This window comes from Oncorhynchus mykiss, chromosome 4 (genome assembly GCF_013265735.2).
Source record: "Oncorhynchus mykiss isolate Arlee chromosome 4, USDA_OmykA_1.1, whole genome shotgun sequence".
Lineage (NCBI taxonomy): Eukaryota > Metazoa > Chordata > Actinopteri > Salmoniformes > Salmonidae > Oncorhynchus > Oncorhynchus mykiss.
In genome coordinates, this window is record NC_048568.1 from 33,476,553 (window position 1) to 33,497,662 (window position 21,110).

Consider the following 21,110-nt stretch of genomic DNA (forward strand, 5'->3'; position numbering starts at 1 on the left):
CAAAATATTTCTAAACAGCCCAGACTGATTCATTACCCAAATGAATGGCACAATAATCATGAAACTGACATAGTAGGCCAAGGGTGCCTTCAAAACATATGAAACGCATGTCCAAATGATTTGATAAAACTGCTGATCTACATTTACAATTGGTTGACAGATATGTAATTATTACCTTTGATGGACAGTGGAACAACACTAGGCCCTCCAACACTGCTCCCACATTGAGTAGCTGCGTTTTAAGGCAGCCCAAAGAATAATGACAGACACGAGAGGCAGGGTCAACAGCACTGTTCCATTTATTCCATTCAAAGAGTGAAACGAAAATTTTACAAATCTCAAAACTGTTTAAAACACTGAGTTTCCAACTTAGATCAGAACAAGGCAAAGGGCGAGATATAGCCAACTTCAAAAACCTAAAATATTATTTGAATATTCCTTAGTAAGCTCATTAGTTGGATGACAATTCTGAACCAGATATTGGAATCATCTCCTCTTGAAAAGGTACACATACTGTATTCACTATTCACGTTCTGATGCCTTGCTGGTCGTTGACATCGTCAGCCTCTTTCGGCTGTCCTAAGATCTACCACTAAGGGGTAGCAATGTCTAAGTAAGTGATCCAGCTACAAAGTGCCATCTCGGCCTCACCCCGAGCTTGGTAAGCATGTGCTTGACCCCCGTGTGATGTAATATGCCATGTTTACAAGAACTGCAGGGGCAATGGGGAATGCTGAAAACAGCTTGTGTAAAGTTAAAAACTTGTAATCGTCTAGTGTGACCAACTGGCCGTGTTTGAGAAATAATATTCAACACCAATAGAAATCCGGTGCCTTTGACTCTTGCCTTAACTTTCCAAGCCACCCCCATCTATACAGGCACACAGTTAAAGCAATGTCCATAAACAGTCTTCAGCAATTGAAGCAGGTTCGGTGGATACGAGGAGAGGGCTGGTGTGATGGACAAGATTGATTCAAAACCAACAGGCATTTTAAACACCCATTTGTTGTGAACCCTTTGAGTTGAGGACACATGACCTTAACTGTACTAGTTGTTAACTGTTAACATTTATACACAGTTAAATGTACAGAATGTGTATACAATACATGCCCAGTGTGTATATACTGTCATTTTGTATGGTTTTGATAATATGCATTTGTACAAGTACTTTCAAAGTTGTTAATAGTTCATTAGTGTCTCCATAAAGAGAGAAATGAGTCCAACGGGGTGAAAATGACTTGCTCCAAACTCAAGAGGCTAAACCATTCCACTCAGTTACTGTAGCCAAAACAGCCAATGTTATTAGTAATATTGTGAGAAGGTTACACATTAGCAGGGTAAATTGTGAGACTGGGTGGAGAGGATCACTCACGTTATTGGTCTTGAAGAGTCAAGGCTGGGGTAAAGAACCCAACTCACTCGCGCACGCACACACTCATATTATTCAATACTTTTTTCTATACCTGAAGGCAGAAAAGCGTCCCTTCAGAATGCATTGCCCCTTTCCACAAAAGGTGTGTATCGTATTGCTGCACCTTAGCAACCCATTTCATAGCATTGAAAAACCACATGTCACTATTAATAAAAATACCAACAAACAAGCAAAGAAAAAAAATACGTTCACAGCAAAGATTTAATATTTTACACATGAAATAGGTGAGTGGGCGTCAGGGGGGCTAGAGCGCTTCCCATAGATGGGAGGGAGGGGACAGGACGTTGCAGGGGGCAATAGAGGAAATGGTGCAAGGAGGAGGCGAGATGGGGGCCAGGCGCTCACCTCTTCTTTGGGGCTTGGGCAGTACGAGGCGGGGTTACAGGGCGTCCCGTGTTCACTCCCCCATATTGGTACTTAGCTTTTTTCTCTGACGGCTTCAAAATCTGAGAGAGAATGTATTAATACTTAGTGTTAACAGCACTGGGAGACTCATCCACAGTGAGTGAGTGTGTGCGTGCGTGTTTGTTCTCACCTGAAAGGAACACATGAGGGACTCATCCACGCTCATCATGCCCCCAGCGTTGTCAAACTCCCCGCAGTAGTTGGGAGCTGAGAACAGCGTCACCAGCTGCCGTTTGGCAAAGAACTCATAGCCGTCCTCAACAACCTTCAGGTACAGAACAACACTTAAGTTAACGAACATCCTTTAGAGGTTCATCCTAATGAACATAGCCCTCAGTATCTCATGCATCCTAATGAACAGTGGTGTAAAAATACTTTAAAAGTACTACTTTAGTCTAGGGTATTTTTTACAACTTGACTACATTCCTAAAGAAAATGATTAAGTTAATCTCCATACATTTTCCACGACATCCAAAAAGTACTCCTTACATTTTGAATGATTAGCAGTAATAGAAAAGTCGAATTTACACACTTAAAGAGAACATCCCTACTGCCTCTGATCTGGCGGACTCACTAAACACATGCTTTGTTTGTAAATTCTGACAGTGTTGGAGCGTGACCCTTGCTATCCGTAAATGAAGGAAATTATGCCATCTGGTTTGCTTAATATAAAGGAATTAGACAATATTTACACTTTTGATAGTTAAAAAGTATATTTACAACCAAATACTTTTAGACTGACTTCAGTATTTTACTGGGTGACTTACTTGAGTCACTCTCTATTAAGGTAGCTTTACTTTTACCACCACTGCTAACGAACCAATAGCCCTCAGTATCATACATCCTAACGAACCAATAGCGCTCAGTATCTCATACATCCTAACGAACCAATAGCCCTCAGTATCTCATACATCCTAACGAACCAATAGCCCTCAGTATCTCATACATCCTAACGAACCAATAGCCCTCAGTATCTCATACATCCTAACGAACCAATAGCCCTCAGTATTAGGTCCGGGACAATAACAGTATCGATACTTGTTAGTATCGTTGCAAAGAAACACACAAAACAAATTCAACTTCTTTAGGAAAACAGCCCAAATGTTGGAAACAAACACCATTATGTTGTCATCCAGTAGGGTTGCACAAAATAACAAATTACGATTTTTGGGGCCAGATATTGCAATTGTGATTTTCAAACACTTGCTAATTTCATAAGACATGGTTAAAACAAGTGTCCAGGTAGAGAAGATCACTTATATATTTATATCATATGAATACATTCTGTGCTAACTGAATACAAAACCAAATCCCCCAAAAAATTGTTGAACATATGAGACAGGATTATTTCACCTACATATTAACAAACACATGAACATGACCAATAGTGTACTATAAGTGCAGCACTTATTAATTCATGACTAACATTGAGCCCCTATTTTCTATACTACCAAAAGTATGTGGATACCTGCTCGTCAAATATCTCATTCCAAAATCATGGGCATTAATATGGAGTTGGTCCCCCCCTTTGCTGTTATAACAGCCTCCACTCTACTGGGAAGGCTTTCCACTAGATGTTAGAACTTGCTTTCATTCAGCCACAAGAGCATTAGTGAGGTCAGGCACTGATGTTGGGCAATTAGGCCTGGCTTGCAGTAGGCGGTCCAATTCATCCTAAAGGTGTCGATGGAGTTGAGGTCAGGGCTCTGTACAGGCCAGTGAAGTTCTTCCACACTGATCTCAACAACCCATTTCTATATGGACCATGTTTTGTGCACGGGGGCATTGTCATGCTGAAACAGGAAAGGGCCTTTCCCAAACTGTTGCCACATAGTTGGAAGCACAGAATCATCTAGAATGTCATTGTATGCTGTAGCGTTAAGAATTGCCTTAATTGGAAGTAAGGGTCCTAGCCCGAACCATGACAAACAATCCCAGATCAAACTTTGCACTATGCATTCGGGCAGGTAGCGTTCTCCCGACAAACCCAGATTTGTCCAGCGGACAGCCAGATGAATTCATCACTGCTCCAGAGTCCAATGGCAGTGAGCTTTACACCACTCCAGCCAACGCTTGACATTGTGCATGGTGATCTTAACTTGTGTGCAGCTGCTCGACCATGTAAACCCACTTCGTGAAGCTCCCGACGATCAGTTATTGTGCTGACGTTCCAAACTGCCTCTGGAAGCAACTCGGTAGTTAGGGTTGCAAAGGGTCGGAAACTTTCCGGTAAATTTCAAGAATTTTTCCGGATATTTTCCATGGGAAGTTAAGCCCGGGAATTTGGGGAATTTTGTTTAAAATCAAACGTTATAACTTAACAGTGAACCTTTTTTGTGGGATACACATAAGGAAATTCTAGGTCTTGTGGCATATTTTGGTTAAACTAACCTCAATTCAATGGAATTGCAACCCTCTTCATGCATAGTGCATTCGTCCATTACATGTGCAGTACATTCGTCCATCACACATACAGCTGATTCAAGATCTTGCACACGAATGAGATGCTACTGAGCCCACACTACTACACTGAGCCAAAGAGTACAGTCGTGGCCAAAAGTTGAGAAAAACACAAATATTAATTTTCAAAGTCTGCTGCCTCAGTTTGAATGGTGGCAATCTGCATAAACTCCAGAATGTTATGAAGAGTGATCAGATGAATTGCAATTAATTGCAAAGTCCCTCTTTGCCATGCAAATGAACTGAATCCCCAAAAAACATTTCCACTGCATTTCAGCCCTGCCACAAAAAGACCAGCTGACATCATGTCAGTGATTCTCTTGTTAACGAGGACAAGGCTGGAGATCACTCTGTCATGCTGATTGAGTTCAAATAACAGACTGGAAGCTTCAAAAGAGGGTGGTGCTTGGAATCATTGTCCTTCCTCTGTCAACCATGGAAATGTGCCGTCATCATTGCTTTGCACAAAAAGGGCTTCACAAGCAAGGATATCTCTGCCAGTAAGATTGCACCTAAATCAACCAGTTATAGGATCATCAAGAACTTCAAGGAGAGCGGTTCAATTGTTATGAAGAAGGCTTCAGGGCGCCCAAGAAACTCCAGCAAGCGTCAGGACCGTATCCCAAAGTTGATTCAGCTGCAGGATCGGGGCACCACCATTACAGAGCTTGCTCAGGAATGGCAGCAGGCAGGTGTGAGTGCATCTGCACGCACATTGAGGCGAAGACTTGGAGGATGGCCTGGTGCCAAGAAGGGCAGCAAAGAAGCCACTTCTCTCCAGGAAATACATCAGGGACAGACTAATATTCTGCAAAGGGTACAGGGATTGGACTGCTGAGGACTGGGGTGAAGTCGTTTTCTCTAATGAATCCCTTTCAGATTGTTTGGGGCATCCAGAAAAAAGCTTGTCCGGAGAAAACAAGGTGAGCAGTACCATCAGTCCTGTGTCATGCCAACAGTAAAGCATCCTGAGACCATTCATGTGTGGGGTTGCTTCTCAGCCAAGGGAGTGGGCTCACTCACAATTTTGCCTAAGAACACAGCCATGAATAAAGAACGGTACCAACACATCCTCTGAGAGAAACTTCTCCCAACCATCCAGGAACAGTTTGGTGACGAACAATGCCTTTTCCAGCATGATGGAGCACCTTGCCATAAGGCAAAAGTGATAACCAAGTGGCTTGGGGAACAAAACATCGATATTTTGGGTCCATGGCAAGGAAACACCCCAGACCTTAATCCCATTGAGAACTTGTGGTCAATCCTCAAGAGGTGGGTGGACAAACAAAACCCCACAAATTCTGACAAACTCCAAGCATTGATTATGCAAGAATGGGCTGCCATCAGTCAGGATGTGGCCCAGAAGTTAATTGACAGCATGTCAGGGCGGATTGCAGAGGTCTTGAAAAAGATGGGTCAACACTGAAAATATTGCCTCTTTGCATCAACTTCATGTAATTGTCAATAAAAGCCTTTGCTTGTAATTATACTTCAGTATTCCATAGTAACATCTGACAAAAATATTTAAAGACACTAAAGCAGCAAACTTTGTGGAAATTAATATTTGTGTCATTCTCAAAACCTTTGGCCACGACTGTACATGCTTTCTGGTAAGTTTTGATTAAATGCAAGTAAAACTAAATGCATGCTATTCAACCGATCATTGCCCGCACCTGCCCGCCCATCCAGCATTACTACTTTGGACGGCTCCGACTTAGAATACGTGGATAACTACAAATACCTAGGTGTCTGGCTAGACTGTAAACTCTCCTTCCAGACTCACATTAAGCATCTCCAATCAAAAATGTAATCTAGAATTGGCTTCCTATTTCGCAACAAAGCATTCTTCACTCATGCTGCCAAACATACCCTCGTAAAACTGACCATCCTACCGATCCTTAACTTCGGCGAAGTCATTTACAAAATAGCCTCCAACACTCTACTCAGCAAACTGGATGTGGTCTATCACAGTGCCATCCGTTTTGTCACCATACTACCCACCACTGCAACCTGTACGCTCTCGTTGGTTGGCCCTCGCTTCATACTCGTCGCCAAACCCACTGGCTACAGGTTATCTACAAGTCTCTGCTAGGTAAAGCCCCGCCCTATCTCAGCTCGCTGGTCACCAAAGCAGCACCCACTCGTAGCACACGCTCCAGCAGGTATAGCTCACTGGTCACCCCCAAAGCCAATTCCCCCTTTGGTCGCCTTTCCTTCCAGTTCTCTGCTGCCACTGACTGGAACGAACTGCAAAAATCACTGAAGCTGGAGATGATTATGTATTTATTTATTTATTTTCTAATGGAAGGATTTAATCATTTGCAATTATGTCTACTTATGATAAGGTAAAAGGTTTACATATGATATGGTAAATATATCCAATGCAAAAAACAACTACATTTAAATGGTATTAATATTAATTTGCATATTTTCATTAATTCACATATATTCCCACGGAAAGTTTCCACCTCTATATATTCCCCAAAATGTGCAACCCTACTCGGTAGTGAGCGTTGCAACTGTGAGCTTGTGGGGCCTACCATTTCGCGGCTGAGCTGTTGTTGCTCCTAGATGTTTCCACTTCACAATAACATTGCTTACAGTTAACCGGGGCAGCTCTAGAACTGACTGACCTATGACGGTGCCAAGTTGAAACTCACTGAGCTCTTCAGTAAGGCCATTCAACTGCCAATGTTTGTCTATGGAGATTGCATGGCGGTGTGCTGGATTTTATACACCTGTCAGCAGCAGGTGTGGCTGAAATAGCCGAATCCGCATACTTTTGTATGCATCTATATACACACACTAAAGTAAGTGTGTATATATAGTATATTACCATTATGAGTAATTAAATAAGCTAAGTTAGTTATTTATTCAGGCAGCCATAGGCTGCAGATAGAATAGGAAGCTTATGATTGAGTAATTATGTACCCTGAACAAAAATATAAACGCAACATGTAAAGTGCTAGTCCCATGTTTCATGAGCTGAAATATGAGCCCAGAAATGTTCCATAAGCACAAAAAGCTTAAAGGTGTTGTGCACAAATGTGTTTACATCACTGTTAATGATCATTTTATCCTTTGTCAAGATAATCTATCCACTTGACAGGTGTGGCATATCAAGAAGCTGATTAAACAGCATGAACATTGCACAGGTGCACCTTGTGCTGGGGACAATTAAAGGCCACTAAAATGTGCAGTTGTCACAATACAATGCCACAGATGTCTCAAGTTGAGGGATATTGCAATTGGCATGCTGACTGCAGGAATGTCCATCAGCGCTGTTGCCAGAGAATTTAATGTTAATTTATCTACCATAAACAATGTACAACGTCGTTTTAGAGAATTTGGCAGTACATCCAACCAACCACATGTAACCATGTCAGCCCAGGACCTTCACATGTCTGTAATAAAACCCTTTTGTGGCAAAAAAACTCATTCTGACTGGCTGGGCCTGGCTCCCCAGTGGGTCGGCCTGGCTCCAGGCTCAACCATGGCTGCGCTACTGCCCAGTCATGTGAAATCCATAGATTAGGGCCGAATGAATTTATTTCAATTGACTGATTTCCTTATATGAACTATTTGTCATGTTGCCTCTTGCTGTCACCACAACTTTGAGGCACTTTTTGCACAGCACTTGCATTTGGTTGACATTGGTTTGCCTGTCGCTAAAATACTGCCAAATCACTGAAGATGTGCTCTTTGGCACCAAATCAACGTTCATTAGCACTAGCAGGACTCATTTTTCCGACACACTGAGGTCAAGCCACAGAGTTTCTAAACATCCTACTGTACGGTCTTTGGTGAAGCCCTTTCTCTTCTCATCACCATCTAACTGCGCGCCTGAAACAGGGATGCTTGTGAATCGCCTGCATGTGCACACCATGCAGAGTGAGAGAGCCCGCTTGTGATTGGTCAGCATCCTTTGTTCATGTAGAGTGAATGCGCATCTCATTGGAGGAGGTACCATAGTGTAGTTTGTTGTATTAATGAAGTTTCAAAGAAAAGTGAAAAATCGCAGCCTCTTGCGACATGGATAGTGAGTGCATGTCAATATCGCACTTACGATTTTAATTTGATTAAATCGTGCAGCCCTATCATCCAGTCACATTTATTTTCCAAGTTTCAGCACACAATGTTTTACTTACAGCAGGTTTTAAAGGTCTTCTTCCTGTTGCGATACTGGTATCGTCACAGCCCTACTCAGTATCTCCTACATTGTTTCAGTATAAAGGCTCTACCTGGTGGGCTCTGCAGATGAGGTCCAGGTCGTGGCGGTTGAGGAACTTGCTGACCACGTCGGCCCCAAAGGTGAAGGAGACGCCCCGGTCGTTTTCCCCCCAGCCCTGCACGTCTTTGTCTGGATCTGACCACAGCAGGTCACACAGCAGGCCTAGCACAGAGAAGGCACGGTCAGCACAGTCAGAGCCGGTCACAAATATATCACAAAACATGTAACTCCCGACACACACGTTAACACACCTGTGTCAGGGACATCAGTGGGCCTCATGATGCGTCGGATTTGCTCCATGGACTGCAGATCAGGAGAGAGACCTGAGGAAAAGGGATGATTGTTAATGAATAATATTTAAAATAATAATAGGGATTGAATTGATAGAAAAGCCCCCATGCATACTACCTCCATGGCAGCAGAAGATCTTCTCATCGATTATAGCGGCAATGGGCAAACAGTTGAAGCAATCTGTGAAGGTCTTCCACAGCTTTATGTTGAATCTGCGTTTGCCTGAGGAACACAACATAGAACGGACATGGAATTATGCTAAGAATTAGTAAAGATCACAAAAGCAATACTATTATGGATCCACCATCCTCACGGAGAAAGATAACTGATTCAGCGTGTGTGTATGTGTGTGTGACACTGCTTCCGGTCTTACACTCGTCATAGAAACCGTAGATGCGGTTGATGGAGGCACATTCGTGGTTTCCTCTGAGCAGGAAGAAGTTCTCAGGGTATTTGATCTTGTAGGCCAGCAGTAGGCAGATGGTTTCCAGGGACTGCTTGCCTCGGTCCACATAATCCCCCAGGAACAGGTAGTTAGCCTCCGGGGGGAAGCCCCCGTACTCAAAGAGCCGCAGCAGGTCTGTGTACTGGCCATGGATATCACCTAGAGAGAGCAGAGGGGTTGGGAGACGACCATTATTTGATGTGCCCTTTATTTTACCAGGCAAGTCACATTGAGATTGACATTGCCTTTCTTTTTTAAAGTGCACCCTGGACACCTGGAAGGAGTGGAGAAGAGAGTGAGCGACTAGACTTGAGCCAGATTGTGTCCTTGCTGGAAGGGAGATGGCCCCATCCGGCAGAGCCGCAGACACTCGAGGGAGACAGCATTTATATCCTCCTGCTCTACTTACTGAGCTAGGCCTTTGTCTCTCCAATGTGTTATTCTATCCTCTCCTTTCTCTCTGACATTTTGGCTTAAAGACAACTGTGTGTGGTAAGGATAGTGCCAGAACCATAAAAATGTATAGAATGGTATGGATAGTGCCAGGACACAAGTTAATTTATAGGCATCTGTGGTTTTATTTGCCTGAAGATTTCTATGAAGACAGGTATGGGTACCTGTTTATAGCTTCATAATTCTGTATTTTATTCCATGAGTTTTAATTTCCTTATTTTTAACTCTATCATTGGGAAAGAGCTAGTAAGTAAGCATTTCATGGTGAAGTCTACACCTGCTATATTCGGCACATGACAAATAAAATGTAATTTGATTTAGGTAGGCTTCTGGACAGCTTTCTTGGCCATGTAAAATCACTCACCTTAGGCCTACGTCAGCTTTTTATATTTTTCTAACCCTGGAATGACTCATTTCTCATATGCTATTTGTGCTCTAAGATACACAGAGCAAGAGAGAGAGAGACAGCTCCAGAGTAAAGATAGAGCAAGCGGGAGAAGTAATTGGACTGACCACAAATTTTGAGCGGCGCCTCCAGCTCCAGTAGGATGGGCTGGCTGAGGAAGATCTCCCGGGACTTGATGCACAACCCCCGCACCTCCGCCTCCGTCATCTGGACTATCTTCCCTGGACGGCATCCTCGCACTTGACAAAAAGATAGGGCGATCAATCATCACAACCATGAGTCATGACCCTGCTCTCCATTGTAATCATGCCGACTTCGTTTCACATTCTTTTTTTATGGCCTTCAAATCAGTGCAGAATATGAAACCACCGTGTAAGTCCTAAAAGAAGAAACAAGTCGGACCAAATCCTTTTGATATCGTTGCAAAATCTCAAATTTCAATGTAATTTCATTCAGATCATCAGATGGCATAGATTTACACTTTGACCAATAATAATAATAATAACACTGTTGAAACAAAAACAACTTCCAAGGCCCTAACCGATTTCTAATAGGATGACGACTACCGCATACCTAATGGACATTTAGAAAAGGCCTTCTGCTCGACTTCACAAATGACAGAGGATTGCAGGTCACAGCCATTTGACTTTCATTAACAGTAATCGATTGGCTAATGGTTTTTAGGGAGTCACCGCTAGGACGTGGATGACATTGAGTTGGGATTTTTATTTTATTTTTAAGACTTGCCATTTCGGGTTCAGCAATGTGCTGGCAACATGAAAGGAGTGAGACAGCAAGTGATTGTCACTGCTGCTGTGTGCAGTGTTCCAAGTGGGGATAAAGTGTCTTGACAGCGTGTTATGTATAATTTGATGGTAAAATGCTTTTTATTCATTCATAATATGTATTATTTTGGCTAATAAATACAGATGAGGCTGACTGTATTTTTTGTAAGTTTCAAGTTAAAGTCACGTGCACAAATACAGTGAAATGCCTGTAAACCCAAAAATGCAGTAATCAATGTAGTACTACAAAATAACAACAGTAGGACAAAAACACAATAAATAAAAATAACACAAGAAAGTAAAAAGCTATATACAGGGTCAGTTCCAATAGCATATTTAGACTGAACAAAATTGTTAAAATGCAACAATTGCAACGGTTTCACTGAGTTACAGTTCATATAAGGAAATAGGCCCACCCACTTGGGAGCCAGGACAACCCATCTCTAAAACGAAGTTGAGGCAGCTTATGGTAGAGAAATGAGCATTCAATTATCTGGCAACAGCTCTGGTGGACATTCCTGCAGTCAGCATGCCAATTGGACACTCTCTCATAACTTGAGACATCTGTGGCATTGTGTTTGGCATTGTGTTGTGTGACAAAACTGCACATTTTAGAGTGGTCTTTTATCGTTTACAGCACAAGGTGCACCTGTGCAATGATCATGCTGTTTAATTAGCTTCTTGATATGCCACACCTGTCAGGTGGATGGATTATCTTGGCAAAGGTGAAATGCTCATTAACAGGGATGTAAACAAATTTGTGCACAAAATGTGAGAGAAATCAACTTCTCTAATGAAACATGGGACCAACACTACATGTTGCCTTCACATTTCTGTTCAGTGTAAAATGTGCTGGGCTATTGGAGTGATAGATATACTTTTGTCCGTGTAGTATATGGACACCCTTTCAAATTAGTGGATTCAGCTATTTTAGCCACACTCGTTGTTGACAGGTATAAAATCCAGCACACAGCCATGCAATTTCCATAGACAAACATTGGCAGTAGAATGGCCAGTACTGAAGAGCTCAGTGACTTTCAATGTGGCTCTGTCATAGGATGCCACCTTTCTAACAAGTCAGTTCAGCACTGGTCAACTGTAAGTGCTGTTAATGTGAATTGTAAACATCTTGAAGCAACAACGGATCAGCCACTAACTGGTAGGCCACACAAGCTCACAGAACGGGACTGCCGAGAGCTGAAGCACAGTGCGTAAAAATAGTTTGTCCTTGGTTGCAACACTCACTATTGTGTTCCAAGCAACATCAGCACAACAACTGTTAGTCGGGAGTTTCATAAAATGGGTTTCCATGGCCGAGCAGCCGCACACAAGCCTAAGATAACAATGCAAAACGTCAGCTGGAGTGGTGTAACGCTTGACACCATTGGAATCTGGAAACACATTCTCTGTAGTGATTAATCACACTTCACCATCTTGTAGTCCATTGGCCAAATCTGGGTTTAGCGGATGCCAACTAGAGGTTGACCAATGCCAACTAGAGGTTGAACGATGCCAACTAGATGCCAACCAGAGGATGACTGATTAATCGGCATTTCAAGTTCATAACAAATCGGTAATCAGCATTTTTGGACGCCGATTACATTGCAATCCACAAGGGGGTTTCAGCTGGCAAACCAAGCGGTCTGCTCGCAAAATCCCCTCTCCCATCAAGGTGTAAAAACTCACGTTAGCGAGTTAGTCGGTAGCTAGCCACTAAAATGTATACAAAAAAACAGCAACATCCATAACTTGAGCTAAATGGTCAACATCTATTTAACTAGTTGGCTAACTTAGTTGGCTAGCTAGTTTGGTAAGCTAGTTAACGTTGTCAATGGCTTGCATGACAGCGCAACACAAATCAAACATATCATTTTGAAAATAAATGTGTTTTCTCTTCGACATGTCTAGTCAGCTAGCTAGGGTGGCTAGCTAGTTGCTGTTAAAATTGTAGCTAGCTCAAACTAGATAGGGTACCTAGCTAATGCTAGCCACAGACACTGTACTTTATTGAACCACCTTCCTCTGACGCGCTAACGTTAGCTAGCTATCTCGCAAACTCAACTGGCCAATGCCAAATATGAGGTTACATTCGTGTTTTGACACCTGAAAATAACATGACATCATGTTACGTGTAAGTACTGTCTCCACCATATAACCGCAGGATTAATTGCAAAATAACATGATATACATACCTTCAAGCAATCGGGAGATGATGCTGTCAACGTTGAGCTCGCTTTCCGCCATTTTCTTCAAAAAACTGAAAACTACTACGCAGAGAGAACTATCTCCTACTCACCACCCGGGGTCGTGGTTTACTACTGTACAGTACAAACTATTTATTTATTTTATTTTTTATTTAACCTATATTTAACCAGCTGGCCAGTTGAGAACAAGTTCTCTTTTACAACTGCGACCTGGCCAAGATAAAGCAAAGCAATGCGACACAAACAACACAGAGTTACATTTGGGATAAACAAACGTACAGTCAATAGCACAATAGAAAAGTCTATATACAGTGGTGCAAAAAAGTATTATACTTATTTTCCACCATAATTTGCAAATAAATTCATTAAAAATCCTACAATGTGATTTTCTGGATTTTTTTTCTCACTTTGACTGTCATAGTTGAAGTGTACCTATGATGAAAATTGCAGGCCTCTCTCATCTTTTTAAGTGGGAGAACTTGCACAATTGGTGGCTGACTAAATACTTTTTTTGCCCCACTGTATATGGGGCTTTGGTGAGAAAATGGATGGCACTGTGATAGACTACATCCAATTTGCTGAGGAGAGTGTTGGAGGCTATTTTGTAAATGACATCGCCGAAGTCAAGAATCGGCAGGATAGTCAGTTTTACAAGGGTATGTTTGGCAGCATGAGGGAAGGATGATTTGTTGCGAAATAGGAAGCCGATTCTAGATTTAATATTGGATTGGAGATGCTTAATGTGAGTCTGGAAGGAGAGTTCACAGTCTAATCAGACACCTAGGTATTTGTTGTTGTCCACATATTCTAAGTCAGAACCGTCCAGAGTAGTGATGATAAACGGGCAGCGATCGGTTGAACAGCATGCATTTAAGAGCAGTTGGAGGCCACGGAAAGCGAGTTGTATGGATTTGAAGCTCGTCTGGAGGTTAGTTAACACAGTGTCCAAAGAAGGGCCAGAAGAATACAGAACGGTGTCGTCTGCGTAGAGGTGGATCAGAGAATCACCAGCAGTAAGAGCGACATCATTGATGTATACAGAGAAAAGAGTTGGCCCAAGAATTGAACCCTGTGGCACCCCCGTAGAGACTGCCAGAGGTCCGGACAAAAGGCCCTCCAATTTGACACACTGAACTATATCTGAGAAGTAGTTGGTGAACCAGGCAAAGCAGTCATTTGAGAAACCAAGGCTGTTAAGTCTGCCAATAAAGAATGTGGTGATTGACAGTCAAAAGCCTTGGCCAGGTCGATGAATACGGCTGCACAGTATTGTATTTTATCGATGGCGGCTATGATATCGTTTAGGATCTGAGCGTGTTGAGGTGCACCCATGACCAGCTCGGAAACCAGATTGCATAGCGGAGAAGGTATGGTGGGATTCGAAATGGTCGGTAATCTGTTTGTTAACTTGGCTTTCGAAGACTTTAGAATGGCAGGGTAGGATAGATATAGGGTTGTAACAGTTTGGGTCTAGAGTGTCACCCCCTTTGAAGAGGGGGATGACCGCGGCAGCTTTCCAATCTTTAGGGATCTCAAACGATATGAAAGAGAGGTTGAACAGGCTGGTAATAGGGGTTGCAACAATTTCGGCGGATAATTTTAGATGGAGAAGGTCCAGATTGTCTAGCCCAGCTGATTTGTAGGGGTCCAGGTTTTGCAGCTCTTTCAGAACATCAGCTATCTGGATTTGGGTGAAGGAGAAATGGGGGAGGCTTGGGCAAGTTGCTGTGGGGGGTGCAGAGCTGCTGACTGGGGTAGGGGTAGCCAGGTGGAAAGCATAGCCAGCCGTAGAAAAATGCTTATTGAAATTCTCAATTATCACAGATTTATCAGTGGTGACAGTGTTTCCTAGCCTCAGTGCAGTGGGCAGCTGGGAAGAGGTGCTCTTATTCTCCATGGACTTTACAGTGTCCCAGAACTTTTTGGAGTTTGTACTACAGGATGCAAATTTCTGTTTGAAAAAGCTAGCCTTTGCTTTCCTAACTGCCTGTGTATATTGGTTCCTAACTTCCCTGAAAAGTTCCATATCGCAGGGGTTATTCGATGCTAATGCAGTACACGGCTACACCGTTTATTTAGGTTCAGTCAGGGGTTCTGTCTTTTGGCAAAGATTTGTAACCACAAACCAGCTAACTAGATTTTGTATTTGTATGTGATCGAACAAAGCCTTTGACTTGTTTCTTTACCTTATATGGAAGCTGACCTGCTTGATGACACAGTAAATTCAAAGTTAACAACATAATTCGGTGATATAACCAGTCCATTACTTTTATTGTGACCCTCATATCACTACCACAGATACTGATAACTTTCCCTTTTGTATGTGGCTCTGTCAAATATTAAAATGGTGAGACCACTGAGGTATAATAAGAACGGGTGAGACTACTTGTGTCCCCTCAATGAAATAACCACCCTAGCCCCCTCCATGACAATGGTTTGTTCCTATTTCTATTGCAATACGCTTGGTTTACATTGACCTCATCCTGGTAATTCGTAGGGGTTCACCTGATGCAATTGAAATATCCGATGACATATTTACTGAAAATGTATTGGTTGTGGTTAATACTAAGCTATTGTCCATGTCACGTAAATTATTTTTATACTGTATTTTCACACTCAGACTTATGGAATAGAATCTCTACAAGAAAGTATTTATTTATCGGTTGGTGAATGGAATGTTCATCAACAATGTTTATTGTTTAAATACAAAGGAATATGGTACATTCTTAGGAAATGCAAGGTGTACAAATCATACCTTATTCATAGGAAGAAAATATGCCATAACCAGTGTGTATTTACAAAACAATTAGCACATCTATTACATACTTTATATAAAATATGTTTGTTTGATGCAGTGCTATACACTCGTGTGTGTGTGTGTGTGTATGCATGTGTGTGTGCGCTTGTGCGTGTGTATTCAAGCCTTTGTGACCATCTCCAAACTCCCTCTCAGAATATCATTAGAAACCAGTCCCTTTCATCTCAAACAATCCCTCTACCATTTTCCTCTTATTCTGCCGTTCTCTGCAGGACATAAATAGCCAGGTGACTCCCCAGCCGATCAGTAAGCCGGTGATACCAAGCACCACGGGCACCCACACAGGCATGAAGGAGTCACACTGTGCCACAGGGTTTGGGGTGGTGGTGCCAGGGTTTGGGACAGGTGAGGTGGGGGTTACAGGTGGGCTTGGGAGGCTATTGACCTTAGTGAAGATGAAGGGTTGATCCTAAAGAAGAGAGAAAATGTCAGATTAAGGGAAACTAACATGAGAATAGATCTTGTTCTGCTACATTGTAAGAAGTAGCTTTCAGTAGGTGATATAACTGCTGCTCAACCAACACACTCAACAACCCACATGCACTGTCGAGACTGACTTACTGATTGCCATTTCAGCAAACACCTGACCAAAATTGTCCATAATAAAGGTTGTGTTCATGTTAACATACCTCAAAAGGACAGTTGATTTTGGTGCGGTCGTATGTGAAGTTGTTGTAGACCTGCTTCCTGCCCACCGGCTCCAACTGTAAAAACAAAACATTACAGCTGTCAGGCCACAAACCTACATAAACATGAAATACTATGGCCATAGCTCATGTGTTGTAACCTACATAAACATGATATACTATGGCCATAGCTCATGTGTTGTAACCTACATAAACATGAAATACTATGGCCATAGCTCATGTGTTGTAACCTACATAAACATGAAATACTATGGCCATAGCTCATGTGTTGTGACCTACATAAACATGAAATACTATGGCCATAGCTCATGTGTTGTAACCTACATAAACATGATATACTATGGCCATAGCTCATGTGTTGTAACCTACATAAACATGATATACTATGGCCATAGCTCATGTGTTGTAACCTACATAATTATGAAATACTATGGCCATAGCTCATGTGTTGTAACCTACATAAACATGAAATACTATGGCCATACCTCATGTGTTGTAACCTACATAAACATGAAATACTATGGCCATAGCTCATGTGTTGTGACCTACATAAACATGAAATACTATGGCCATAGCTCATGTGTTGTAACCTACATAAACATGAAATACTATGGCCATAGCTCATGTGTTGTGACCTACATAAACATGAAATACTATGGCCATAGCTCATGTGTTGTGACCTACATAAACATGAAATACTATGGCCATAGCTCATGTGTTGTAACCTACATAAACATGATATACTATGGCCATAGCTCATGTGTTGTAACCTACATAAACATGATATACTATGGCCATAGCTCATGTGTTGTAACCTACATAAACATGAAATACTATGGTCATAGCTCATGTGTTGTAACCTACATAAACATGAAATACTATGGCCATAGCTCATGTGTTGTAACCTACATAAACATGAAATACTATGGCCATAGCTCATGTGTTGTAACCTACATAAACATGAAATACTATGGCCATAGCTCATGTGTTGTAACCTACATAAACACGAAATACTATGGCCATAGCTCATGTGTTGTAACCTACATAAACATGAAATACTATGGCCATAGCTCATGTGTTGTAACCTACATAATTATGAAATACTATGGTCATAGCTCATGTGTTGTAACCTACATAAACATGAAATACTATGGCCATAGCTCATGTGTTGTAACCTACATAATTATGAAATACTATGGCCATAGCTCATGTGTTGTAACCTACATAAACATGAAATACTATGGCCATAGCTCATGTGTTGTGACCTACATAAACATGAAATACTATGGCCATAGCTCATGTGTTGTAACCTACATAAACATGAAATACTATGGCCATAGCTCATGTGTTGTAACCTACATAAACATGAAATACTATGGCCATAGCTCATGTGTTGTGACCTACATAAACATGAAATACTATGGCCATAGCTCATGTGTTGTGACCTACATAAACATGAAATACTATGGCCATAGCTCATGTGTTGTAACCTACATAAACATGATATACTATGGCCATAGCTCATGTGTTGTAACCTACATAAACATGAAATACTATGGTCATAGCTCATGTGTTGTAACCTACATAATTATGAAATACTATGGCCATACCTCATGTGTTGTAACCTACATAAACATGATATACTATGGCCATAGCTCATGTGTTGTAACCTACATAAACATGATATACTATGGCCATAGCTCATGTGTTGTAACCTACATAAACATGAAATACTATGGCCATAGCTCATGTGTTGTAACCTACATAAACATGAAATACTATGGCCATAGCTCATGTGTTGTAACCTACATAAACATGAAATACTATGGTCATAGCTCATGTGTTGTGACCTACATAAACATGAAATACTATGGCCATAGCTCATGTGTTGTAACCTACATAAACATGATATACTATGGCCATAGCTCATGTGTTGTAACCTACATAAACATGATATACTATGGTCATAGCTCATGTGTTGTAACCTACATAAACATGAAATACTATGGTCATAGCTCATGTGTTGTAACCTACATAAACATGATATACTATGGCCATAGCTCATGTGTTGTAACCTACATAAACATGAAATACTATGGCCATAGCTCATGTGTTGTAACCTACATAAACATGAAATACTATGGCCATAGCTCATGTGTTGTGACCTACATAAACATGAAATACTATGGCCATAGCTCATGTGTTGTAACCTACATAAACATGAAATACTATGGCCATAGCTCATGTGTTGTAACCTACATAAACATGAAATACTATGGCCATAGCTCATGTGTTGTAACCTACATAAACATGAAATACTATGGCCATAGCTCATGTGTTGTAACCTACATAAACATGAAATACTATGGCCATAGCTCATGTGTTGTAACCTACATAAACACGAAATACTATGGCCATAGCTCATGTGTTGTAACCTACATAAACATGAAATACTATGGCCATAGCTCATGTGTTGTAACCTACATAATTATGAAATACTATGGTCATAGCTCATGTGTTGTAACCTACATAAACATGAAATACTATGGCCATAGCTCATGTGTTGTAACCTACATAATTATGAAATACTATGGCCATAGCTCATGTGTTGTAACCTACATAAACATGAAATACTATGGCCATAGCTCATGTGTTGTGACCTACATAAACATGAAATACTATGGCCATAGCTCATGTGTTGTAACCTACATAAACATGAAATACTATGGTCATAGCTCATGTGTTGTAACCTACATAAACATGAAATACTATGGTCATAGCTCATGTGTTGTAACCTACATAAACATGAAATACTATGGCCATAGCTCATGTGTTGTAACCTACATAAACATGAAATACTATGGTCATAGCTCATGTGTTGTAACCTACATAAACATGATATACTATGGCCATAGCTCATGTGTTGTGACCTACATAAACATGAAATACTATGGCCATAGCTCATGTGTTGTAACCTACATAAACATGAAATACTATGGCCATAGCTCATGTGTTGTAACCTACATAAACACGAAATACTATGGCCATAGCTCATGTGTTGTAACCTACATAAACATGAAATACTATGGTCATACCTCATGTGTTGTAACCTACATAAACATGAAATACTATGGCCATAGCTCATGTGTTGTGACCTACATAAACATGATATACTATGGCCATAGCTCATGTGTTGTGACCTACATAAACATGAAATACTATGGCCATAGCTCATGTGTTGTGACCTACATAAACATGATATACTATGGCCATAGCTCATGTGTTGTGACCTACATAAACATGATATACTATGGCCATAGCTCATGTGTTGTAACCTACATAAACATGATATACTATGGCCATAGCTCATGTGTTGTGACCTACATAAACATGAAATACTATGGCCATAGCTCATGTGTTGTAACCTACATAAACATGATATACTATGGCCATAGCTCATGTGTTGTAACCTACATAAACATGAAATACTATGGTCATAGCTCATGTGTTGTAACCTACATAATTATGAAATACTATGGTCATAGCTCATGTGTTGTAACCTACATAAACATGAAATACTATGGCCATAGCTCATGTGTTGTAACCTACATAAACATGAAATACTATGGCCATAGCTCATGTGTTGTGAGTTATGTCTCAGAGTGCACTCTATGCAGCCTGGTCCCAGATCTGTGGGTGCTGTCTTGACAACGACCATAGGAGTTGGCAATGCAACAAGTGTTGAATTTCATGTTGTATAATCACACAAAATCTGATTAGTTCCATACCTGACATTAGTGTACATTCATTTTCTTGTTGTAAGTGCCCTTTTTAATGTTGCACACTTCCTTCTCCTTTTGCATTCCCCCACAAACAGATCTGGGACTGGACTACTCTCTAAGTGGCTGTCCTCACCATGTTGTTCCAGAGAGCGATGGCCATCTCAGCGTGTGCTCGCTCACTGATGTGGAAACAGTCCACCGAGAAGAAACTCAAGTCAGGCTTCCCATCCTGTGGAGACAAGAGAACAGTGTCAATGTGTGTGTGTGTGTGTGTGTGTGTGTGCGTGTGTGTGTGTGTGTGTGTGTGTGTCTTTGCTTGCACGTACGTGTTTGCGTGTGTGTGTGCAGTTAAACCACACTCACCCCAATGAAAGGGACAAAGGCGTTTCGGAAGTAGGGTTGTACGATGACAGTGAAGTCCTCTCGCCCATCATAGTGCCCCCCAGAGACCAGTCGCTCAGTCTCCATCTGGACAGAAGCACAGAGAGAGTAGAGTGAACAAAGAGAATGTTAAGTATTGTAGAGTTACGCTAGATTGATCTGATCACATTGAATGCCTGTATCTTTACCTGTAGAACTCATGTATCTGTGAGTAACACACTTTACTCCACACATTGGAACATTGGCCAAGACCTTACATACCAGTAACACATGACAATTCCTTATAGAGTTAAAATCCCAGTTGTTCAGAATGGTAGTTCAGACCCAGTTGAAGCTGCTGAGGGGAGGACGGCTCATAATAAGTGGTGGA

The 21,110-nt window shown here is 41.4% G+C and overlaps 2 protein-coding genes across 3 annotated transcripts in view; both read right to left on the reverse strand.

Annotated features, from left to right (window-relative positions):
• Window positions 1-281: 281 nt before the first annotated feature.
• Window positions 282-13,251, reverse strand: LOC110522515 (serine/threonine-protein phosphatase PP1-beta catalytic subunit). Its single transcript, XM_021600960.2, has 8 exons — window positions 13,101-13,251; window positions 10,231-10,362; window positions 9,193-9,423; window positions 8,937-9,041; window positions 8,780-8,851; window positions 8,539-8,690; window positions 1,968-2,102; window positions 282-1,878 (listed from the first exon to the last, which is right to left on the reverse strand). Exons 1-8 carry the CDS (start codon window positions 13,150-13,152, stop codon window positions 1,774-1,776), a joined length of 984 nt encoding a protein of 327 aa, XP_021456635.1. The 5' UTR covers window positions 13,153-13,251; the 3' UTR covers window positions 282-1,773.
• Window positions 13,252-15,763: 2,512 nt separating this feature from the next.
• Window positions 15,764-21,110, reverse strand: part of LOC110522516 (phospholipase B1, membrane-associated) — a 37,786-nt gene continuing 32,439 nt past the window's right edge. For both annotated transcript variants that reach the window (XM_021600962.2, XM_021600961.2), the window contains exons 39-42: window positions 20,723-20,827; window positions 20,493-20,588; window positions 16,560-16,634; window positions 15,764-16,339 (exon numbers count right to left, since the gene is read on the reverse strand). In XM_021600962.2, coding sequence (XP_021456637.2) covers window positions 16,073-16,339; window positions 16,560-16,634; window positions 20,493-20,588; window positions 20,723-20,827 — 543 coding nt within the window. In that variant the 3' untranslated portion in view covers window positions 15,764-16,072. The remainder of the gene's footprint in view (window positions 16,340-16,559; window positions 16,635-20,492; window positions 20,589-20,722; window positions 20,828-21,110) is intronic.